The 26,317-nt window shown below is 39.5% G+C and overlaps 3 protein-coding genes across 3 annotated transcripts; 2 read left to right on the top strand and 1 right to left on the bottom strand.

Annotated features, from left to right (window-relative positions):
• Nucleotides 1–1,339: 1,339 nt before the first annotated feature.
• LOC148311699 (uncharacterized) lies at nucleotides 1,340–24,660 on the top strand. The gene is made up of 7 exons (XM_088256218.1): nucleotides 1,340–1,620; nucleotides 4,116–4,245; nucleotides 4,715–4,853; nucleotides 6,921–6,983; nucleotides 8,998–9,153; nucleotides 21,985–22,096; nucleotides 23,297–24,660. The coding sequence occupies exons 1-7, from the start codon at nucleotides 1,441–1,443 to the stop codon at nucleotides 24,524–24,526; spliced, it is 2,010 nt and encodes a 669-aa protein (XP_088112344.1). The 5' UTR covers nucleotides 1,340–1,440; the 3' UTR covers nucleotides 24,527–24,660.
• On the bottom strand, nucleotides 11,640–13,250 carry LOC148311700 (uncharacterized). Its single transcript, XM_088256237.1, has one exon. It carries the CDS (start codon nucleotides 13,003–13,005, stop codon nucleotides 11,779–11,781), a length of 1,227 nt encoding a protein of 408 aa, XP_088112363.1. The 5' UTR covers nucleotides 13,006–13,250; the 3' UTR covers nucleotides 11,640–11,778.
• Nucleotides 16,992–18,483, top strand: LOC148311701 (uncharacterized). Its single transcript, XM_088256235.1, has one exon. It carries the CDS (start codon nucleotides 17,084–17,086, stop codon nucleotides 18,338–18,340), a length of 1,257 nt encoding a protein of 418 aa, XP_088112361.1. The 5' UTR covers nucleotides 16,992–17,083; the 3' UTR covers nucleotides 18,341–18,483.
• Nucleotides 24,661–26,317: the final 1,657 nt, after the last annotated feature.

Raw genomic sequence — 26,317 nt, forward strand, 5'->3', positions numbered from 1 at the left:
CTTCTTCTAACCCTTATCCTCATCCAAGGGTGCATTGGGCACTGGATCATAATGGCGCAGCGTTATGTATATGCAGTGATGGGATTCAAATTTTTCAAGATTTTTTTTTTTTTTGAATTACCTAATGTCCAAGTGACTCTGAAATCTAGCTACGGCTTATGCAACACCGTTTATCATGTCCCTACTCAGGCTTCAACTTTATAAGTTTCATAGCCTATGCCTACTCGTGAGTGGATTCACTCTTTATGTTTAAAGTTGCTATAATTTCATGTAATTCAGGAGTGAAAATTCTAGGCAAAAACACTCGCTATCTCGCTAGAGGCATGAGTTTGTACATTTCATTGATTCTAAGTTGGCAGTGAAGTTACTTAGGTGTATGATTTTAGTTCTTGATTTTACTCAGGTAGTGAATTTACTTGTTTATTCTTATATCTATGTACATACTTACATTTCTTTAAAATACTTACAGTGCGCCTAGGAAGGCAACACGCTTAGCTTAATAATACACTTATCTAACTTACGATTAAGTAGAGTCTGTGTGCGGGCGGCTGGAATGGGCGAGCTCGGGGGGGGGGTGGCAGGTCCAAGTGTGTTGGTGATGTGATAATGTAGTGGAAGTCTGTATTTTTCAAGAACTAAACATAAAAAATGGTTTTTACATTTATTCATTTATTTGTTTTTTACTGTGCACATAAACAGAACATTCACGTAACGGCTGAAACTATTCCAGGGTATAAACTGTTCCAGTAAAAAACTGTTGAAACTGTTCCAGGGTAGGTAAAGTTTTAAAAGTCAATTAAAATGAATGTAACACAATGTTGCAGAATATAACTTAACTGAATTTTACCCCTATTTTTTTTTTCATTTTTCCAAATTTTTTTTCTCTTCGTGAGGTTCAAATAAGGTTGTATAAGCCGTAACTAGATTTCAGTCACTTGGACGTTAGGGAATTTATTTTTAAAAAAAACACACTTGATTTATAGAAGTACCTACTCATGAATACTCCTATCTAAATAACATCTCACTCGTAGCCATAAATCAAATAAAATAAAAGTATAACGTAGCGGCCATTTTGTGAAATTTTTAAGTGTGAGTTTATTTAGTCCATACTAAAATAGCTCTTAACTACATTGTGTAAGATGTTATATTGGCTTGAAAAAAATATATGACCTGGCGTGCTTTTAGATCTCTTCAAATCAACGTCTTGTACCTAGTTTAATGGCACTTAATCAACAAATTGAAATAAAATTTAATGTGGTGGTGGATTTGATTTTACTCTTTTTACTTATAGTTTGATTTTGCTGGTAAAAGTTTTAGGTTTCATACGTTTGACACATAATATTTTTGAACATAAAATTTTGACACCTGACTTTTGAAATAAAACGCGAATGGACTAATATTTTTACTAAATATATTTTTAAAGTCTTTATAACTCTTATTATGCCGCCACAGAAAGCATGCGAGAAAAAGTCGTGGCAAAATATGGAGTTGAAAAAAAAATACAGTGTTTGTGTTACTTGCTTGAAAAAAGGAAAATTCAAGGATTTGAGCGAAACCCACCACCACTATGGGAAACAAGAAATATATTCTGAGATGTTATCATATTGTTTCTCTTTACAGGTAAGTTTGAATGATTTTAAAGGTTAATTTAGATTTTCCCTCCGAAATTTGGTTAACTGCTGTCATGGTGTTTCTCCTTTCAAGAACGTCATAAATCAAAAATCGTAAATTTTCAGTTATGCATGTTTTCGGAATGCCCAGAAAATGTACTATATCCCAGCAAAAGCGGCATATTTTAAACTTAATATTAAACCCGCTACAGGGCAGAAAGTGTTGTTTTTGCATTTTGAAGAAAAGGTATTGTTTGATTATTTTTTTAAATACAAAATAAATAATAATAAAACCTTTATCCGCACCCCAATGGTGCATAGGGCACTGCGTCATATAAACGCAGTGTTATCTTGATCGTTTACACATGAAGGAAAGGTGATCAGCCCTCCGCTTCAGGTACCAGTCCAAGGTAATATTGAATAATTATGACAGCGAAAAAATCACTTATATTTATTTTACCCCCCTTGGGAATCGAACCCGGGACCTCCAGAACGGTAGCCGAGCGTGCTGACCATTACACTACGGAGGCGTGCGGATTTTTAAATATACTAAATATTTTTCAAATGGAGAAAAAACCTTCAGGTTTTACCTAAAAAGATCTGTTGCACAGTAAAAAATTCAATAAGTGGCTTGATATTTATTTTTAATATATTGTATTATATTTTTAAACTTTAAAAACGATCGCCTGAAAAATCGAGTGTTTTGATTTGTGACGTTGTTGAAAGGAGTGAGTGATTAGTCAGTCCATTTATTGGTCTTAAAACTGAGAAGATTCAAGCATCTACCCTCCGTTTGGTTAAAATTCAGATGAGGGAAGCTAATTTAACCTTTTAACCGCGTTCACTTTGTTCCTGAGAGACGCCCGTGCGCGGCGGTATTTCACCGTTTTTTAAATGATTACTTTTATCATGTATTTAGTTAAGAAACGATTTATTTTCCTAAACAAAAACGTTCAATGGGATTCATTGTGCCTTTTTGGTACCCTATAATACACGTGTGTCACATTATTCTTGAAATATATCGTAATATAAACAAATTAGATCGTAACATAAATAAATCAAAGCACGCATCGTGTGTCACTCTTACCCACTGGCGATGCGTAGCGTCGAGAATGAGACAGATATAGGGCATGATTATGGCGCGGACTAATTACCGACCGCAAGAAAAATCAGGGATCTGTTCTTTTATTTATCCTTGTGATGTTACAAATTATTAGTCAGATATTTCAACAGATGTCATAAGGCCAAGGATTGACGTATTATTTTATCCAAAGTTCCACACCATGAAAAAATCCCTTCAAGTTGAACTGAGGTTGGAAACTTGGAGCAAAGTAAAAACACATACGGTTATGTCAGCCACGTACGGGGAATGTTTTGTGAAAACACATACGGTTATGCGAGCCGCATGGATCCGGTTAATATTTTACTTAACCCTTGAAGCTACTAACATTTAAAGAGTATATATTAAAGATTTAAATTAAATAGTAAGCAAGAAGACTCTTGTTAAAGATGTAGAAGAACCCCTTATGGGAATACCCCCTCAGGCACATGGAACAGGTATTGTTCAGCATATCTTCCTACAGGCATAACCATCGGCAGGTTGCTCCTGTATATAGGAATGGGAAACTATCTATGCCCACGCTGTCCTTAGCTAACTATCGGGAACATACAGACCGATGCTCCGGATAGTTTCAGGATTATCCATCATACCGCGCAGCAATGGATAGAAATGCCTCATCAAATAAATACACATTCCTTCTAGTCTCTAGGCTGTTGTAGCCGAGCATACCCTGGAGAAACTCGGTCGGGTAGAGCCGAGGATAATACCCAATGTCGCAATGTGGTAGTAGTAGTAATAGGAGGAACTTTTTTTGCGTGATTCGTGATATGAAAACAAGGCTTCTAGCCATAGTAGCTTAAGTAGCGGCTGTTTGGCGTAACACGGCTCAAAGCATTCTTACAACTGGCCTCTATCATATACAATCACAGACTTTGCTCAATCTCTTTACTTTACCGAGATATTCATTATCCAAATAGCCGCAAAATTGTATTAATTTGATACATGTGTTGGCAAAAAGCATAATTTGAAGTTAACTATAAACTCGTTTCTCTCAAAACTACTGTTTTTAACTTGCGGCTATTTGCCTTTGCACATTAGTGAGGTAATGTTTATTTATTTAAACTTTATATACAGAAAAGAAATAAGTACATTGACAGGCTTATTGCTAAAAAGCAATATCTTCCTACCAACCAAAAACAGACTAGTGATATTGGTTAACACGTTTGATACCATATTTAGCTGTTTGCAATCAGAGGGTAGATAGTACTTGAACATTTAGAAAAACATAAATTACAAATTGATGATAATAAGGAAGGCAAAGGAAGAAGGGTGAAAAGCATAATTTTAAGTTAACTATAAACTCCTTTATCTCAAAACTACTGTTTTTAACTTGCGGCTTTTTGCCTTTGTACATTGGATTTTGACTGTTTTGTTTTGATTTTCAGCTTGCCCCAAAAGGAAATGACAAGGAAAAAGTCTACTATATCTGCGATAAATGTATCACTAAATTGCGGAGCGCCGCGGAGTTTCGTAAACAAATTCAAATAACACAGAATAAATACAAACAACTCTATCGTAAGTTCAGAATTATCTCATTCATGAATTGAAAATTGTATCAACACATCGTTTGCGGGAAACGCTTAAAACTGTCTTTTCAATACTGTTAGTAGAGAGCGGGAGACGCTTGCAAGCATTCTATTTGCTTACTTTAGGTAGAGCACAAAAAACGTGTTTGTTATTCGCACAACAAGGGAAAAAATGAAAAAGTTGCTTCTTTAACAAGCAAAATTTCGCACGAGTTACAGAGAAAGAGAGTGATGTTACGACGTTATGTTACGACAAAATGCTCCGGTCAGTCCCCACCTTTAGAATTTGAACCTAGCAACTGTTATGCAGACTGGGAGGACGGTATCTCCTTGTGTATTGACTCCCTAATCCCGCATTCATAGCTTATTTGAATAGGCCCCTTTAAAAACGATAGATAGAGGTTCCACTGTAATTCCTTTGTATTTAGGATGTTACGTAACTATAAATTCCGTTATAGATTCCTTCTCTTTGATCTACGATCCCGCAGCCGAAAAACAGAATGTCCTGTCTGACGTTGACTCGGAGAATGATCCAGTGGCTGCGGAGCACGAGGAGATGGCTGATGAAGAGTCACGGCGACCAAGAGTCAAAATCAAGTACGCCAACCTTTGTGCATTTGAGAATTACTCTCACATAACACAAGAAAGCACCTTCCAGCAAAGCACACAAATCACACTTAACCTTGCCCTCCCGGCGATATGTCGCTCACTCCTTTCAACGACGTCATAATAAAAAAAACTTGATTTTTCAGGAGATCGTTTTTAAAGTTTAAAAATATAATAAAATGTATCAAAAATAAATATCAAGATACTTATTGAACTTTATACTGTGCAACAGATCTTTTAAGGTAAAACCTGAATGTTTTTTCTCCATTTGAAAAATATTTAGTATATTTAAAAAATAATTAAACAATACCTTTTCTACAAAATGCAAAAGCAACACTTTCTGCCCTGTAGCGGGTAAATATTAAGTTAAAAATATGCTGCTTTTGCTGGGATATAGTACATTTTCTGGGCATTCCGAAAACATGCACAACTGAAAATTTTCGATTTTTGATTTATGACGTTCTAGAAAGGAGTGAGCGATATATCATAATATGTGACGCGTTTTCTCTTATTAAGACATTATCAAACACTCAGAATGAAATGTATTTATTGTTTCCGTTTCTGCTTTTATATACGCCTTTGGGATGGTTTTTCGGCACAGAGAATCTAATAAAAATCTATCAGCGGAAGCTAAACTGCCAGTACACAATGGAGTTCTGGTTCCAACCCTTATGTATGGAAACGAAGCATGGAGTTGGCAAAAGAAGGATGAAAGCAGACTGAATGCAGTCGAAATGCGATCCCTCAGACGAATGTGTGGCAAAACGATGTTTGATAGATGTTCGAAAGATGAAATAAGGAAAGAATGTAAGGCTGAGATAAGCATTATCGATAAAATTAAGAAAGGTGTGTTGAGATGGTTTGGACATGTGGAGCGTATGAGTGAAGAAAGAACGGTTAAACAAATTTATGAGGCGAATGTAGTTGGAAAAAGAAGCAGAGGACGACCGAGGAAAACTTGGCACAATCAGGTATGTCAAATACTTGAAAGCGGCCGGTTCAGGAGTCGTAATAATCGTCGGGTATGTATGAGGAGATGCATGAATGTAGAAGAGGCAAAGAATGTTTGCAAGGACAGAGTGGTGTGGCGTTCGATTCTCTCTGCCTACCCCTGCGGGGAAGCGGCGTGATGGTTAGTTAGTTAGTTAGAATCTACCATTGAATCCGTGTCGACTGTAAATCGTCAATTTTTGACGTATGACGTTGTTGAAAGGAGTTAGCGATATCATAAAAAAGCACCTCCCAGCAAAGCCACAAATCTTAATTAACCCTTCCTTTGCTGTGATGTGTAACTATTACACATTGCCTGTTATAACTTGAATGTCTCGATAAATGTAATAAATAATAAGTTTACAACATTTTGAGTGTGTCCAAATACTTGTTCACAAAATCTGGATTATCTCCAATTACAGGAGTTATTTTCACATTATTTTTTGACATATCATCAAAGATGAAGAAGAATATGGAAGTCTGGGCATTTACGGGGCTTGCGACCGTCATAGGCTGGTTCAAGTGATCACTTTACACACGTGTAACATTCACCAATTCTACCCATTATTGACAACCACACTACTTCTAAATTGGTTCATATATATATAGAACTTCCAAGAATTTGAGTAGTGTGGTTGCCAACAATGGGTAGAATTGGTGAATGTTACACGTGTGTAAAGTGATCACTTAAACCAGCCTATGACGGTCGTCAGCCCCGTAAATGCCAAGACTTCCATATTCTTCTTCATCTTTGATGAGATGTCAAAAAATAATATTTATTTTCAATTAACATATACATTAAAATCGTATACATTAAAATCAAACATATCGTAGTCATAGTATATATACATATATATATATATATATATATATATATATATATATATATATATATATATATATATATATATATATATATATATATATATATATTTATATATATATATATATATATATATATATATATATATATATATATATATATATATATATATATATATATATGTATATATATATATATATATATATTTATATATATATATTTATATATATATAATTTTTTTACAGAAAAGAGTCAGCATTGGATGCGAATAAAGTGTCACCATCAAAATTACACAAACGGGAACATCAGTGAGTATATTTTATTATTATTAGGATTTTATGAAGAACGACTATATGTCAGACATTAATTACCTAAGTTTGTTTCCATTTTGCTTAAATTATTTTTTGAAAAAAACAGATCTAAGTACCTTCTTCTTTTAACCGGATCCACGCGGCTCGCATAACCGTATGTGTTTTAACAAAACATGCTCCATACGCGGCTGACATAAGCGTTTGTGTTTTTACATTGCTCCAAGTTTCCAACCTCAGTTCAACTTAGAGGAATTTTTTCATGGTGTGGAACTTTGGATAAAATAATATGTCAATCCTTGGCCTTATGACATCTGTTGAAATATCTGACTAATAATTTGTAACATCACAAGGATAAATAAAAGAACAGATCCCTGATTTTTCTCGCGGTCGGTAATTAGTCCGCGCCATAATCATGCCCTATATCTGTCTCACTCTCGACGCTACGCATCGCCAGTGGGTAAGAGTGACACACGATGCGCGCTTTGATTTATTTATGTTACGATCTAATTTGTTTATATTACGATATATTTCAAGAATAATGTGACACACGTGTATTATAGAGTACCGAAAAGGCACAATGAATCCCATTGAACGTTTTTGTTTAGGAAAATAAATCGTTTCTTAATTAAATACATGATAAAAGTAATCATTTAAAAAACGGCAAAATACCGCCGCGCACGGGTGTCTCTCAGGAACAAAGTTGACGCGGTTAAAAGGTTATAACCCATATAGTACATATTTGCTAACTTTTTTTTTATCATCTTTTTGATTTTTTGTTTGATTTGCAGTTTATATTAGCACTTTTAACCCTCCCTTCGCGGTGTTGTGTACCTTGTACACATTGCTTCTAATAACTATAATATCTCTATAAATACAGTAAATACAAGGCTAAGATTTTAGGTATTCCTCCATAACATATTTACGCATTCATTTAAACAAATAATATTAATAATGATCACAATTTATCGGGTACATCGGAGGTATTTTATATATGAACAGCGCGTGAAGAGTGTGCGGGAACCGCGACACTATATTCACATCTCACTCTTGCATACTCGCACTGTGCCAGCGTGAGGAGCTCAAAGCTCAATGTTCTCTGGCTATATGCGCGTAAAGAGTGTGCGGGAACCGCGACAGTATATTCACATATCACTCTTGCATACTCGCACTGTGCCAGCGTGAGGAGCACAAAGCTCAATGTTCTCTGGCTATATGCGCGTAAAGAGTGTGCGGGAACCGCGACAGTATATTCACATATCACTCTTGCATACTCGCACTGTGCCAGCGTGAGGAGCACAAAGCTCAATGTTCTCTGGCTATATGCGCGTAAAGAGTGTGCGGGAACCGCGACACTATATTCACATCTCACTCTTGCATACTCGCACTGTGCCAGCGTGAGGAGCTCAAAGCTCAATGTTCTCTGGCTATATGCGCGTAAAGAGTGTGCGGGAACCGCGACAGTATATTCACATATCACTCTTGCATACTCGCACTGTGCCAGCGTGAGGAGCACAAAGCTCAATGTTCTCTGGCTATATGCGCGTAAAGAGTGTGCGGGAACCGCGACAGTATATTCACATATCACTCTTGCATACTCGCACTGTGCCAGCGTGAGGAGCACAAAGCTCAATGTTCTCTGGCTATATGCGCGTAAAGAGTGTGCGGGAACCGCGACACTATATTCACATCTCACTCTTGCATACTCGCACTGTGCCAGCGTGAGGAGCTCAAAGCTCAATGTTCTCTGGCTATATGCGCGTAAAGAGTGTGCGGGAACCGCGACACTATATTCACATCACTGTGCCAGTGTGAGGAGCTCAAAACTCAATGTTCTCGGTGCCATATATCCATAATTAAAATATAACTTTGTTTTACAATCACTTCTAAATATTTATTATAATAAAATATTTATAGTGATTTTAAAACAAAGTTACATTTTAATTATAAAATGTAAAATCACAAAGTTAGCGCTTCAAATATGAATTGAAGACATTTGGCAATTGGGTTCCAGGTCTGACGCAGAGGAGGTGAGGCAGATCCTGACCCGCTGCGACCTCTGCTACGAGAGCTTCCTCTCCGTGGAAGACCTGATCCGGCACATGCGGATCCACGACTCCAGCATCTACCCCCTTCCGGACTTCGACGGCCCGGACTTCGCCGCTAACAAGTCAGTACTAAATAGGCTTTAACCGTTCAATAAATGAATAAATAGTGTGTGGATGTGAAGGAGGCGAGGAGTGTATGTCAGGACAGAAGAGCGTGGCATTCCATCCTTTCTGCCTACACCTGCGGGAAAAGCAGCGTGATGGCAGTAGTAGTTGTAGTAGTAGTACTAACTTATTTATAGTAACTGCAGACTAACTAACTAACTAACTAACCATGACGCCGCTTCTCATTTTTTAACATCTCATCAAAGATGAAGAAGAATATGGAAGTCTGGGCATTTACAGGGCTGACGACCGTCATAGGCTGGTTTATTATAAGCTTAATAATAAAAATGAAAATGGTATTTTCTGGCGTTTCTCATGTGTGTGATTATAATCCAGGATTCGGACTTCACATACTAATATAAGAGTTTCTGCTTAGTAAAAAGCTTCTTTACATCTCACCAATAGATGTCTCTAGTGAAGTTCTAGTGATTCAAGAACAAGGTTTCTAAATTGGTTCATATATATAGAACTTTTGAGAATTTAAGTAGTGTGGTTGGGTAATTTAATAATGGGTGGAATTGGTGAATGTTGCACATGTGTAAAGTGATCACTTAAATCAGCCTATGATGGTCGTCAGCCCCGTAAATGCCCAGACTTCCATATTCTTCTTCATCTTTGATGAGATGTTAAAAAATAATAAGTAGAATGTACTTAGTCCAAAAATGCAAAAAAAATGTACTACAAAAAAATGTCCCTTACTGTGTTTTGAGTTTGGACAGCCGATACGTTGTGTAATACCACTTGAAAGGTATGATTTCATATTACGGTATTACACAAAGTCAAGGATGAATGATAAGGAGAGTGCTATATTATGTAGAAGGAATGTGTATTTGATGAGGCGTTTCTATCCATTGTTGCGCGGTATGATGGATAATCCTGAAACTATCCGGAGCATCGGTCTGTATGTTCCCGATAGTTAGCTAAGGACAGCGTGGGCATAGATAGTTTCCCATTCCTATACACAGGACCAACCTGCCGATGGTTATGCCTGTAGGAAGATGTGCTGAACAATACCTGTTCCATGTGCCTGAGGGGGTATTCCCATAAGGGATTCTTCTACGTCTCTAACAAGAGTCTTCTTACTTTTTAATTTAAGTTAACTAACTAACTAACTAACCATCACGCCGCTTCTCCGCAGGGATAGGCAGAGAGAATAGAGCGCCACACCACTCTGTCCTTGCAAACATTCTTCGCCTCTTCCACGTTCATGCATCTCCTCATACATACCCGCCGATTGTTACGACTCCTAACCTGACCACTTTCAAGTATTTGGCATACCTGATCGTGCCACGTTTTTCTCGGTCTTCCTCTGCTTCTTTTCCCGCTAACATTCGCCTCATAAATTTGTTTTACCGTTCTTTCCTCGCACATTCGTTCTACATGTCCAAACCATCTCAACACACCTTTCTTAATTTTATGGATAATGTTTGTCACAGCTTTGCATTCCTTCCTTATTTCACTATTTGCACATCTATCATACATGGTTTTGTCGCACATTCTTCTGAGAGATCGCATTTCGACTGCATTCAGTCTACTTTCATCCTTCTAATTTATGTTTTTAATGTATACGCCTTAAATGTTAGTTTGTGATGTATATATTAATTATCATTGAGTAAATAAAGGAATTGAAATTAATATTACCACACTGCAAAGCTAACAATGCTTGTAATATGTGGTCCTGTGGTTAGTGTCGCGGACTCTTAATCCAGAGTTTCTCGGTTGGAACCCACTCTACCACAATTTGATACCTATTTCTAATAATGAGCTGCTTAGGCTCACAGAAATAGTATAAAAATTAGAATATTTGTGTAAATATAAATTTGTATATATATATATATATATATATATATATATATATATATATATATATATATATATATATATATATATATATATATATATATATATATATATATATATATATATATATATATATATATATATATATATATATATATATATATATATATATATATATATATATATATATATATATATATATATATATATATATATATATATATATATATATATATATTATATATCGCTCACTCCTTTCAAGAACGTCATAAATCAAAAAACTTCAATTTTCAGTTGTGCATGTTTTCGGAATGCCCAGAAAACGTGCTATATCCCAGCAAAAGCGGCATATTTTTAACTTAATATTTACCCCCTACAGGCCAGAAAGTGTTGTTTTTGCATTTTGAAGAAAAGGTATTGTTTAATTATTTTTTTAAATATACTGAATATTTTTCAAATGGAGAAAAAACATTCAGGTTTTCCTAAAAAATCTGTTGCACAGTAAAAAGTTCAATAAGTGGCTTGATATTTATTTTTAAAACATTGTATTATATTTTTAAACTTTAAAAACGTTCTCCTGAAGAATCAAGTTTTTTGATTTATGACGTTCTTGAAAGGAGTGAGCGATATATACAAAAAAAAGTGATATTTTCATATGCAAAATTTTAATTAAAAATGTGACATTTGCAGTATTAAAATTCTATTTGTATGTAAGTTTTTACGAAAGTCGTCTTTTGGTGAAATTTGCAATCGGTTTTGCGAAACGGTCGGAAGTGAATATTTCAAGGACCCGGGTATTTTTTCAAAGCCTCCTTGTACGTGGCGTACAGCTGCTGGTCTACCGTGCCGTCCTTCACGCATCTGGCTATCTTGTTTTTGGCGATGAGGCACACGGGCTTCTTGCCCTCGAAGTACACCGACGTCTCGTAGGCGACCTTCCTCTTCCGCAGCACCGTCAGGACCTGCTCCAGGCACGCGCAGACCCACGGGTTCTTGTGCAGGCGGAGCACCTTCAGCTGCCGCGGGATGTTCATCCCGATGCTGGTCCCGAAGTTCGTCAGACGATTCCCGGAGATGTCCAGATACCTCAGCGCCGGGAGGCTCAGTACGGGGAGGAAGGTGATCTTGTTGTTGGACACGTCCAGCGTCGCCAGCTCGCGCAGCCTCGAGGCCGGAGTCAAGTCTATCAACACGTTCCAGGACATGTTTAGATACGTCAGTCTGGACTGCGCCGCGAACGTGTCTTCCAGCAGTTGCGAAATCATGTTCTTCGACACGTCCAACGTCCGCAGCTGCGTCAGATCATTGAGATGTTTATCTGGAATCGCCGTCAGGTCGTTGCCGTGCAGATGCAGCTCCGTCAGCGCTTTGTTCGCGTCGAATATCCCGGAAGGCATGTCGTTGAATTTCGTCGACGAGAGGTCTATAACGCTTATTTGCGGCGTCGAGTCGAAAATCCCCAGAGCCAGCGAGCTCATGTCGTTCCCGGACAGGTCGATCTCGTAGAGGCTCCGCGCTTTATCGAAAATCCCGAGCGGCAAGCCTTGAAGCGCGTTGTTCTCCAAGTAGAGCGACCGCAGATACACGACCGGATCGAAAATTCCCAGCAGCAGCTCGGGAATCTTGTTGTTGGACAGGTCCAGGTCGGTCAGAGACTGCATTTGATCAAATATCCCAAGCGGGAGCTCGTTGATGGAGTTATAGGACAGATTGAAGGTCTTGACGCTGTTCAGGTTCTCGAGGACTCCGAGCGGTACGGCCTCCAAGCTGTTGAAGGACATGTCCAGCGTCTGTAGGTTGGGCAGGCCTTCGAAGGCCTGCTCTTGTATTTCGGATATCTTGCAGTTCGCGAGCGATATGTACTCGATTTCCGCGTCATCGGACACGATCCCTCGCTGCAGGACGTTGGCGTCATTGCCCGAAGTGCATCCGAGGTAAGAAAGCGCCTTATCGCACGTTATTTGCGCCTCACACAAACCGAAAACCAGCAACAACGCTAACACTATCATTTTGAATACCGTATTTCAAAACCAGCTCTTGAAATTTAGTTTATTTCACCTGTTTTTCCCAGACTCCCGTATTATTCTTTAAACTGACGGATTGTACTGACCATAGTTCCGTATGTAACTCGCGTTTTTTTTCGTAACTTTATTAAGCTTAATAAAATAATGTATGGCTGTTAAGCAGACCACTCATCGAAACCTGTTTCTGTAGTTTTTAAAGATAACCAGTTTCTCGATCACTCGATTTTCAGAGTTTCTCAAACTTTTTCACGACGTCACCTGAAATGCCACTTAGCGGGGTCTAACTGACTAACTAAATTAAAGATTTAAATAATAATTTTGTCCGCCTCCGTAGTGTAATGGTCAGCACGCTCGGATACCGTTCTGGACGTCCCGGGTTCGATTCCCAAGGGGGGTAAAATAAATATGAGTGATTTTTCCACTGTCATATTTATTCAATATTACCATGGTCTGGTACCTGAAGCGGAGAGCTGATCACCTTTCCTTCATGTGTAAACGATCGAGATAACACTGCGTTAATATGGCACAGTGCCCTATGCACCATTGGGGTGCGGATAAGGGTTTTATTATTTTATTATATTAAATAATAATAGTACAATATATTTTCATTAATTGATTCGGCAGTCACTTTGTGGTGAAACCTATCCATTTTTAATTAAAATTTTACATAGTAAATATTATAATTTCTTAAAATCTACTGTTACACGTGTTTCCATGCATTCCGCATCATTTTCAAACACTGTATGCGGAATGCATCGAATCACGTGTCATGGTAGATTTTAAGAAATAGTGGTATTTACTAAGTAAAATTTTAATTAGAAATATAATATACTTATAGTAATTTTAAAACAAAGTTACATTTTAATTATAAAATGGAAAATTACAAAGTTAAATAGTTTGAATAGTGTTTAATCCGCAGGGGTAGGCAGAGAGAATAAAGCGCCACACCACTCTGTCCTTGCAAACATTCTTCGCCTCTTCCACGTTCATGAATCTCCTCATACATACCCGCCGATTATTTCGACTTCTAACCTGACCACTTTCAAATATTTTATATACCTGATCGTGCCTAGTTTTTCTCGGTCTTCCTCTGCATCTATTGCCAACCACATTCACCCCACAAATTGGTTTTCCCATTCTTTCCTCACTCATTCGTTCCACATGTCCAAACCCGTAAGTGCCCAGACTTCCGTATTCTTCTTCATCTATGTTGAGATGTTCAAAAATAATTTTAAAATATTGTGATGTCTGCACAGGTTGAGAACCAGTTGGGATATACCGATGACGTCCACTTAACCCTCAAACTAATCTCAGCAAACCACAGATTGTCAAACTTTCACGTCGTAAAAAAAAAAAACATAAGACCTGTAAATGCCTAGATGTTCATCTTCTTCTTCCTGGCTCCATCCCAGCTTATCGTCCTTGTAGACTGTTGGGGTCAGCTCTCCTCGTCCTCAGGCTGTAGGTCCTTCTGTCATATACAGCGTCACCTAGGCCATGCCTTGGGATCATGTCATCTCTCTGCAGCATCCATGAATTCTTTGGTCTTCCTTTAGATGCCTTTCTATGGCGATTGCCTGGTTCACAATATGATCAGGTTCTCTGCGCCCTATGTGCCCATACCACCTCCAATTGCCTTTCCCCTACCTTACTATTGATGCCTGTTACAGCCAGGCTTCCACGAATGCGTCAACTGTTTATCTGGTCTCCAAGGGACACTTCAGCTGACCATGTAAGCATTCGCATTTCAGCAGTTTCTAGTTGCCTAGAGTAGGTGTTGTACATCGTCCAGCATTCGGAGCCATAGAGGAGAATTGGAATCATGTATCATGTGGGGTCAGATCTCCTCGTCCTCAGGCTGTAGGTCCTTCTGTCATATACAGCGTCACCTAGGCCATGCCTTGGGATCATGTCATCCCTCTGCAGCATCCGTGAATTCTTTGGTCTACCTCCAGATGCCTTTCGAGGAAGATCCAATCTTATTTTTATCTCATCTTCTTCCTTCATCAAACCCTTATCCGCACCCCAATGGTGCATAACTAGAAGAGCTACCGCTATGTTGTACAATATCTCATTGGACATTGATCTGTTCCATGTGTCTTAAGGAGTTTTCCGAAGCGGGATTCTTCTACACCTTTAGCAAGAATTCTTGCATATCGTAGTAGTACAGGAGAAAGTGACCAACTAACAAAAGGTAAAATGTTCGGGGGGGCCATTTAAGTCACTTTTGCTTGGCAACAAAATAAACATCAATGCAGTTAGTCATTTTTACCAAGTCAATATATTATACTTCCGAGTTTAAAATCCCTTGGGATGTTTTTCAGGGCAATATTAAGCTAGTAAGATATCAAATGGTCAATGATCACACTTTTGTAATTGTATGTAAATACACATGGTCACTTTCTCCTGTATGACTACGATATGTTGGATTTCAATGTATACGCTTCAAATTTTTTAGTTTGTAATGTATATGTTAATTGAAAATAAATATTATTTTTTGACATCTCATCAAAGATGAAGAAGAGTATGGAAGTCTGGGTATTTACGGGGCTGACGACCGTCTTTACACATGTGTAACATTCACCAATTCTACCCATTATTGACAACCATACTACTCAAATTCTCGGAAGTTCTATATATATATATGAACCAATTTAGAAACCTTGTTCTTGAATCACTAGAACTTCGCTAGAGACATCTATTGGTGAGACGTAAAGAAGCTTTTAACTAAGCAGAAACTCTTATATTAGTATGTGAGGTCCGAATCCTGGATTATAATCGCACACATGAGAAACGCCAGAAAATACCATTACCATGGAGATAATCCAGATTTTGTGAACAAGTATTTGGACACACATTTTGAAACAAATAAATTGAAATTGAAATAGCGCCTCGACAGTTTCGAAGGCGCTGAAACTGTGAAATGTTGAGAGGCTCTGGGGAAACTGATGTCAAGGGTCATTGAAATATGTTCTTGATAGAAGGTCGATAGTGACCTAACCAATTGTAATCAAAACAACAGTGTTTTTATTTATTATTTTTTAGGATTCCCCTTTTTAAGTCTTTTTTATAAAAAAAATATAATTATATATATATATATATATATATATATATATATATATATATATATATATATATATATATATATATATATATATAATAATAATATTAAAACCCTTATCCGCACCCCAATGGTGCATAGGGAACTGCGTCATATAAACGCAGTGTTATCTCGATCGTTTTACACATGAAGGAAAGGTGATCAGCCCTCCGCTTCAGGTACCAGTCCAGGGTAATATTGAATAAATATTACAGTGAAAAAATCACTTGTATTTATTTTACTGGTAAAGACAATTTATGAGGCGAATGTAGTTGGGAAAAGAAACAGAGGAAGACCGAGAAAAACTTGGTACAATCAGGTATGCCAAATACTTTAAAGTAGTCAGGTTAGGAGTCGAAACAATCGGCGGGTATGTATGAGGAGATGCACGAACGTGGAAGAGGCGAAGAATGATTGCAAAAACAGAGTGGTGTGGCAATCGATTCTCTCTGCCTACCCCTGCGGAAAGCGGCGTGATGGTTAGTTAGTTAGTTAGTTTTTATATATATATATATATATATATATATATATATATATATATATATATATGTATATAACCCTTATCTGTACCTAATGGTGCATAGGGCACTGCATCGTATTAATGCAATGTTATCTTGATCGTTACTTACAAGAAGGCAAGGTGATCAGCCCACCGCTTCAGGTACCAGTCCAGGGTAATATTGAATAAATATTACAGTGAAAAATCACTTAGATTTGTCAATATTTAATATATCATTATACTCAGCGTAACTTGGAGACGCCGGACTGACTGTTATCTTTAAAAACACGCAATTAAAAATACTTTTTCTTTTAAAATAAACTCACTGATTAAAAAAAAAACAAACGTTATATAATATCAGAATTCACAATCCGTCAAAGACTAATAAGGCGGATACAGTGTCTGGTGAAAATAGCTGAAATAAACCAATTTTCAGGAGTTGGTTTTGAAATATTTCATTAAAAATGATAGTTTTAGCGTTGTTACTGGTTGTTGGTTTGTGTGAGGCGCAAATAACGTGCGATAAGGCGCTTTCTTACCTCGGATGCACTTCGGGCAATGACGCCAACGTCCTGCAGCGAGGGATCGTGTCCGATGACGCGGAACTCGAGTACATATCGCTCGCTAACTGCAAGATATCCGAAATCCAAGAGCAGGCCTTCGAAGGCCTGCCCAACCTGCAGACGCTGGACATGTCCTTCAACAGCTTGGAGGCCGTGCCGCTCGGTGTCCTCGGGAACCTGAACAGCGTCAAGACCTTCAACTTGTCCCACAACTTCATCAACGAGCTCCCGCTCGGGATATTTGATCAAATGCAGTCTCTGACCGACCTGGACCTGTCCAACAACAAGATTCCCGAGCTGCTGCTGGGAATTTTCGATCCCGTCGTGTATCTGCGGTCGCTCTACTTGGAGAACAACGCGCTTCGAGGCTTGCCGCTCGGTATTTTCGATAAAGCGCGGAGTCTCCACGAGATCGACCTGTCCGGGAACGACATGAGCTCGCTGGCTCTGGGGATTTTCGACCTGACGCTGCAAATAAGCGCGATCGACCTCTCGTCGTCGAAATTCAACGACATGCCTTCCGGGATATTCAACGCGAACAAAGCGCTGACGGAGCTGCATCTGCGCGGCAACGGCCTGACGGCGATTCCCGATAAACATCTCAATGATCTGACGCAGCTGCGGACGTTGGACGTGTCGAAAAACATGATTTCGCAACTGCTGGAAGACACGTTCGCGGCGCAGTCCAGACTCGCGTATCTAAACATGTCCTGGAACGTGTTGACAGACTTGACTCCGGCCTCGAGCCTGCGCGAGCTGGCGACGCTGGACGTGTCCAACAACAAGATCGCCTTCCTCCCCGTGCTGAGCCTCCCGGCGCTGAGGTACCTGGACATCTCCGGGAATCGACTGACGAACCTGGGAACGGGCATCGCTATGAAGATCCCGCGGCAGCTGAAGGTGCTCCGCCTGCACAAGAACCCGTGGGTCTGCGCGTGCCTGGAGCAGGTCCTGGCTGTGCTGCGGAAGAGGAAGGTCGCCTACGAGAGGTCCCAGTACTTCGAGGGCAAGAAGCCCGTGTGCCTCGTCATGAACAACAAAGTCGGCATGTGTGTGAAAGACGACGCGTCCAACCATCCGCTGTATTACTCGTACAGAGAGGCGTTGCAGAAATACTCGGAGACTTCCGATGTTGAAGTGATGAACTCCGGCCACTGACCGATCGAGAAGATGACTTCAATTTTCATATGCCAAATAATTGTGGATTGGTTCGGCAGTCACTTTGCTTGAATTTGAATTTTGCAGTTTTGAAAATGTCACTATGTATCGATTCTTATCAATATTTTAATTTATATTAAAACCTACAGATCATGGGTGGCCAACATTTTCTGTAGCCGGGACAGATTTTAGATGAGATATCCTACCGGGGCGTAGAACAAAATTGATTTTATTATTCAAAGCAAACAAGATTTATATTTCATTTTATTTTATTTGCATGTTTAGCCCCGTAATGCCGTTTGATGTTTACTCTCTCAAGATAGAAACGGAATCATTGCATATCAGGCATGTTGGCTTTGTTTAAAATTCCATGAAAAAATAGTTCATAGTCCATCTGTCTTAACCTTTTAACCGCGTTAACTTTGTTCCTGAGAGACGCCCGTGCGCGGCGGTATTTCACCGTTTTTTAAATGATTACTTTTATCATGTATTTAGTTAAGAAACGATTTATTTTCCTAAACAAAAACGTTCAATGGGATTCATTGTACCTTTTTGGTACTCTATAATACACGTGTGTCACATTATTCTTGAAATATGTCGTAATATAAACAAATTAGATCGTAACATAAATAAATCAAAGCGCGCATCGTGTGTCACTCTTACCCACTGGAGATGCGTAGCGTCGAGAGTGAGACAGATATAGGGCATGATTATGGCACGGACTAATTACCGACCGCAAGAAAAATCAGGGATCTGTTCTTTTATTTATCCTTGTGATGTTACAAATTATTAGTCAGATATTTCAACAGATGTCATAAGGCCAAGGATTGACAAATTATTTCATCCAAAGTTCCGCACCATGAAAAAATCCCTCCAAGTTGAAATGAGGTTGGAAACTTGGAGCAATGTAAAAACACAAACGCTTATGTCAGCCGCGTATGGGGCATGTTTTGTTAAAACACATACGGTTATGCGAGCTGCGTGGATTCGGTTAAAAGCTTGTCAGTTCTCCTGTTACTCTTCTCTTCTTCAGGCCAACGTCTTTACTACTTGACGCCATTATGGGTCTTGAAATTGCCAGGAAAGTGAAATACTCCCATATATGGGATATGATACGAACTAAGCATGATGGAATGTTCTTTTGGTGGTTTTGTGTACACTGAAGGAAAAAATGTGTGATTTGCTCCTCGGGCCGCAAGTAGACACCCGGCGGGCCGCGGGTTGGCTACCCTTGCTATAGATAAAGCGTCCGTAGTTTCTGTAACTAATCGTTACAAAATATAATACTTAAGTGGTTAAAAAATAAGTGTTTTATTTTATATATCGCTCACTCCTTTCAAGAACGTCATAAATCAAAAATCGTCAATTTTCTGTTGTGCATGTTTTCGGAATGCCCAAAAAATGTACTATATCCCAGCAAAAGCGGCGTATTTTTTTAATTAATATTTACCCGCTACAGGGCGGAAAGTGTTGTTTTTGCATTTTGAAGAAATGGTATTGTTAAATTAATTTTTTAAATATACTAAATATTTTTCAAATGGAGAAAAAACCTTCAGGTTTCATATTATTTATTGATTCGGCATTAACTTTGCGGAACGACATGATTATTTTATTGAAATTAAACACCTGAATATACCAGTAAGGTTGAATATACAGGTTTTACCTAAAAAGATCTGTTGCACAGTAAAAAGTGGCTTGATATTTATTTTTAATACATTGTATTATATTTTTAAACTTTAAAAACGTTTTCCTGAAAAATCAAGTTTTTTGATTTATGACGTTCTTGAAAGGAGTGAGCGATATTTAAATCCATCATCGTTGTTCCACAAAATGTTGGTCCCAAATCAACGACTAATATGACCTACAACATTTTGAGTGTGTCCAAATACTTGTTCACAAACCTGAATTATCTCCAATCATAGGAGTTATTTTTATAATATTTTTTGACATCTCATCAAAGATGAAAAAGAATTTGGAATTCTGGGCTTTTAATTTTTTAGTAAAAAGCTTCTTTTCATCTCACCAACAGATGTCTCTAGTGATTCAAGAACAATGTTTCTAGATTGGTTCATGGAACTTCCAAGAATTAACTATTTATTATTATTTTCTGGCGTTTCTCATGTGTGTGATTATAATCCAGTATTTGGACCTCACATACTATAAGAGTTTCTGCTTAATAAAAAGCTTCTTTACATCTCACCAATAGATGTCTCCAGTGAAGTTCTAGTGATTCAAGAACAAGGTTTCTAAATTGGTTCATATATACAAAACTTCCAAGGATTTGAGTAGTGTGGTTGCCAACAATGGGTAGAATCGGTGAATGTTACACGTGTGTAAAGCGATCACTTAAACCCGCCTATGACGGTTGTCAGTGGATTATCTCCATTTAGTTATTTATCACATTCTTGACATCTCAACACGGATAAGGAAGAATATGGAAGTCTGGGCATTTACAGGGCTTACGACCGTCGTAGGATTGAATTTAATCCAACTTTTGGATCTTACATACAAATATGAACGGTATTTGCTTAATAAAAGCTTTTCCTATTCCAACATAGATGGTGGTAGTGAACTCACATGAACTGTGTCACGAGTTGATTAATATATTTTAACGGGGTTTCAAAATTATGCACAGTTACCCCAACAGTCTGCAAAGAGGATAAGTTGGTATGGAGCCAGAAAGAAGACACATATCGCTCACTCCTTTCAAGAACGTCATAAATCAAAAATCGTCAGTCAATCGGTCAAAAAGTATTTGGATGCACTCAAAATGTTGTAAATAAATTATCTGGTCAAATAATACGCTAAAATAATATAAATGAAAATTGATATTTTCTGGCGTTTCCCATGTGTGTGATTATAATCCAGGATTCGGACCTCACATACTAATAAAAGATTCAGCTAGCTTTATTGGATTTTGACCTGCAGGAGCGGTAGCGAGGAGCAGAGCATTTCAGACACACTCAAAATATTTTAACTAGCTTTAGTAAGGAATAAAAAATATATATATGTATGTAATAAAATACCTAGGTACCTACCTATACATTTTATTAAGTACTTACAAATAGTACCTACCAATAGTAAAACAGATCTACCACCAGATGTCGCATGCGTCGCACTGAATAAAACAAAAGACATCAGATAGAAAAAATATAATATTGTGAACTGTCAGAATCAGATAGATAGATAGAAAAATATTGTAAAGATTAATTAAGAATAAACTTTAATTACAAAGCAACACATTGTTTATTTTATTATCATACACCCACTTTACATATTATTTACACCCAATTTACAAAGAAAAATATTACCACGTTATATATATATAAATATAAATATATATATATATATATATATATATATATATATATATATATATATATATATATATATATAGCTTTGGGTACAAAGTCGAAAGATATTCTTCTTCATCTGTGATGAAATGTCAAAAAATAATAAACAAAATATATACGTGTGACGCTTATTTAACCTTCAATGATCGTAATCTCAACCCGCTCTCTCCGACGGTCTGTAAATGAGAATTCAGGTGGCGTTGTGAAAATGTTTGAAAAGCTTCAATGTCCTCGAGAAATTGGTCATCTTGATTTGGACCCCGCATACTAATACTGGATTTCGACCTGCAGGAGCGGCAGCGAGGAGCAGAGCCTGGTGCGGAGCATCAAGCAGGAGGCGGAGCTGATCTGCGAGGACGGAGATATCATCCTCGTCGTGCAGGCGGCCGACAACGCCGCCGAGGTGACCTATCTTCAGCTTTGATGAGATTATGAATATGTAAACTAGCTCCTTGAACCTCTAAGCTGCTCGATTTCGAGTGTCGAACATTCCGTCCCGTGCTGGATTGTTTTGCATTACAATATTTTTGACAAAAACATATTTTTGCCTATTTTTTGTAGTGAAACTTTCGGAAATCCATCATAGATGTTCACAGTACACAATTCACTTTACTTATTATTTTTTTATAGTGTATTTACGGTCTGCCTCCGTAGTGTAATGGTCAGCACGCTCGGCTACCGTTCTGGAGGTCCCGGGTTCGATTCCCAAGGGGGGTAAAGTAAATATAAGTGATTTTTTCACTGTAATATTTATTCAATATTACCATGGACTGGTACCTGAAGCGGAGGGCTGATCACCTTTCCTTCGTGTGTTAACGATCAAGATAACACTGCGTTTATATGACGCGGTGCCCTATGCACCATTTGGGTGCGGATAAGGGTTTTATTATAGATCAAAGGGAACTAATTCATCCATGCCTCGAATCAAATTTAAGTGCAAAAAATTATCCATAGGTGTTGATATAAGTACGTAAAGTTGAAAAATGGCTATGCATGCGATCCGCAGTCAACGGTATTTTTATAAAAAACGACAATAGATACGATCCGCAGCTTACGGGTTAGTTGGAGATAATCCTGATTTGTGAACAAGTGCATTTTTTGTCCGCCTCCGTAGTGTAATGGTCAGCGCGCTCAACTACCGTTCTGGAGGTCCCGGGCTCGATTCCCAGAGGGGGTCTAATAAATTTAAATGATTTTTTCATAATAATATTTATTCAATATTACCTGAAGCGGAGGGCTGATCACCTTCCCTTCGTGTTTTAACGGTCAAGATAACACTGCGTTTACATGATGCAGTGCCCTATGCACCATTGGGGTGCGGATAAGGGCTCGAATGAAAAAAATGAAATGACATATTTGGACATACTCAAAATGTTGTAAATACTGTTGGACATTAAGAGAGAAAAGAAGAGAAGAGAGGGTGGGCGCGTGTGAGCATATGTGTGTGTGTGAGTGTGTGTGCGTGTGTAGGTGTGTGAGAGGGTGGGAGCAAAAGGGTAAGGGTATGGTATGAAATAATAATCATGAAGTGGCACGGAACAAAAAGCCCTGTAGCTAGGATTGCCAACATCTTGCAGTTGTCTAATGACCCCTTGTATTTCAGGATCCGCCAGAGGTGGAAGACGACATATCGGAGCTTTCAGACGGCCGAGTCGCGTCCGGGAGCCGCAAGAAGTACCGCTGCGAGGAGGGCATCTACATGTGCGACCACTGCGACTACTCCACGTACAAGCGCAGCTGCCTGCGTCACCACCTGGCCACGCACGACCAGGGCAAGCCCTTCCTGTGCGAGGAGTGCGGCTTCGCCAGCCGCAAGTCCTACCAGCTGCGCCTGCACCAGCTCGTGCACTCCGCCGCCAAGCCGTACGTCTGCGACCAGTGCCCGTACGCGTCGCGCTTCGCGGGCGACCTGGCCCTACACAAGAGGGTGCACTCCGATTCGCGTCCGTACACTTGCGAGGTCTGCGGGAAGAGGTTCCGCAGCTCCGTACGGCTGCGGGGGCACCAGACCACGCACGCCAGGCCCGACAGGCACCGCTGCCCGCGCTGCGACTTCAAGACCAAGAGCCCCGCTACCTTGGAGAGGCATCTGCGCAATCACGACCGCACACTCACTTGCAAGTATTGTTCCCAGGTGTTCGACAAGCGCTGCGATCTCACGCGCCATCGCGTCACCGCTCATGACGCGCTCATCAAGCGAAGCCGCCTGCTCGTCCCCGGAGGCTTCCCCTGCGAAGAGTGCGGCGCCACCTTTGGCAGCGAATGGTACCTCGCCAAGCACAAAGTCTCCCATTCGAAGGAACGCCCCTATAGCTGCGATCTCTGCAGCCTGACCTTCAAGCGCAAGACGGACGTGTACAAGCACAAGCTCATCCACTCGGCGGAGAAGCCGTTCGCCTGCCACCTGTGCTCCTTCGCCAGCGTGCGCGCGGCCGACCTGCGCATCCACTTCCGCAAGCACTCGGACCTGCGGCCGTTCCCGTGCCCGGCGTGCCCGATGCGCTTCAAGAAGCGCGACACGCTGCGGCGGCACGCGGTCACGCACTCGGACGCCAAGCCGCACGTGTGCGGCGCGTGCGGGTTCCGTCCGTGCAAGACGGCGGAGGCGCTGCGCCGCCACGAGCGCACGCACGCCGGCCCGCGGCTGGCCTGCGAGCGCTGCGACTACTCCTGCCTCGAGCCGCGCCAGCTGCTCAAGCACCGCCTGCGCCAGCACGCCGACGCCGAGCAGCCCGCGCTCGCCGGGCACGGCGGGCTCGGCGGACTCACGCAGAAGGTGGACACGCCCGAGGGCAGCACGGTCGTCGTGCAGTGGGTCTGGGAGGAGGAGTGACCGCTCTGCGTCCACTCGCCTCATAGATGTTCCAGTGAAATTCTAATAATTTCAAACTGTTTGAAATTGATCATTATAAACCAGAGCATGACGGTGTCATAGCCGACATAGGCTGGTTTAAGTGATCACTTTACACACGTGTAACATTCACCAATTCTACCCATTATTGACAACCGCACTACTCAAATTCTTGGAAGTTCTGTATATATGAACCAATTTAGAAACCTTGTTCTTGAATCACTAGAACTTCACTAGAGACATCTATTGGTGAGATGTAAAGTTACTCACATACTAACATAAGAGTTTCTGCTTAGTAAAAAGCTTCTTTACATCTCACCAATAGATGTCTCTAGTGAAGTTCTAGTGATTCAAGAACAAGGTTTCTAAATTGGTTCATATATATAAAATTTTCAAGAATTTGAGTAGTGTGGTTGTCAATAATGGGTAGAATTGGTGAATGTTACACGTGTGTAAAGTGATCACTTAAACCAGCCGATGACGGTCGTCGGCCCTGTAAATGCCCAGACTTCCATATTCTTCTTCATCTTTGATGAGATGTCAAAAATAATATGAATAATATTACCCATGATACTAAGGGCGTTTGTGCACTACACAGAATTTTACCATCCGGCACTTCAGTTAGCATGATAAACGGATAATTGGCTTGACGGTCATAAGCCTCCTGAGATAATCCAGATTAGTAAACAACTATTAGGACACACTAAAAATGTTGTAACTTTCCAATTCATGTGTGAATTTGCAGCAGTATCTGTGGTTGATTTGAGTAAGCTCTTTGTTAAGCAGACACCCACCCTTTCATTTTCTTAGGACATTGTCCCGCCGAGTGTGTGCCGCGGCACACTGGCGTACCGCGGTGATTAGTTGGTGGCCGCGGAAAAAAGTCTAGTTTTGTGAAAATAACACAATCGCTCCAAATACAGATTGCCTGCGCTCAGTTGAGAAGGATCACATTTGGCATTAAACACAATATGTTACATATCGCTCACTCCTTTCAAGAACGTCATAAATCAAAAAACTTGATTTTTACGTTTTTAAAGTTTAAAAATATAATACAATGTGTTAAAAATAAATATCAAGCCACTTATTGAACTTTTTACTGTGCAACAGATCTTTTTAGGTAAAACCTGAATGTTTTTTTCTCCATTTGAAAAATATTAAGTCTATTTAAAAAAATAATCAAATAATACCTTTTGTTCAAAATGCTAAAACAACACTTTCTGCCCTGCAGCGGGTTAATATTAAGTTAAAAATATGCCGCTTTTGCTGGGATATAGTACATTTTCTGGGCATTATGAAAACACGCTAACTAACTAACCATCACGCCGCTTCCCGCAGGGGTAGGCAGAGAGAATCGAACGCCACACCACTCTGTCTTTGCAAACATTCTTTGCCTCTTCTACATTCATGCATCTCCTCATACATACCCGACGATTATTACGACTCCTGACCCGGCCGCTTTCAAGTATTTGACATACCTGATTGTGTCAAGTTTTCCTCGGTCGTCTTCTGCTTCTTTTTCCAACTACATTCGCCTCATAAATTTGGTTAACCGTTCTTTCTTCACTCATACGCTCCACATGTCCAAACCATCTCAACGCACCTTTCTTAATTTTATTGATAATGCTTATCTCAGCCTTACATTCTTTCCTTATTTCATCATTCGAACATCTATCAACCATCGTTTTGCCACACATTCGTCTGAGGGATCGCATTTCGACTGCATTCAGTCTGCTTTCATCCTTCTTTTGCCAACTCCATGCTTCGCTTCCA

The sequence above is a fragment of the Brachycentrus maculatus genome, unplaced genomic scaffold, assembly GCF_059751285.1.
Source record: "Brachycentrus maculatus isolate JH-2025_06_01 unplaced genomic scaffold, ASM5975128v1 h1tg000059l, whole genome shotgun sequence".
Classification (NCBI taxonomy): Eukaryota; Metazoa; Arthropoda; class Insecta; order Trichoptera; family Brachycentridae; genus Brachycentrus; species Brachycentrus maculatus.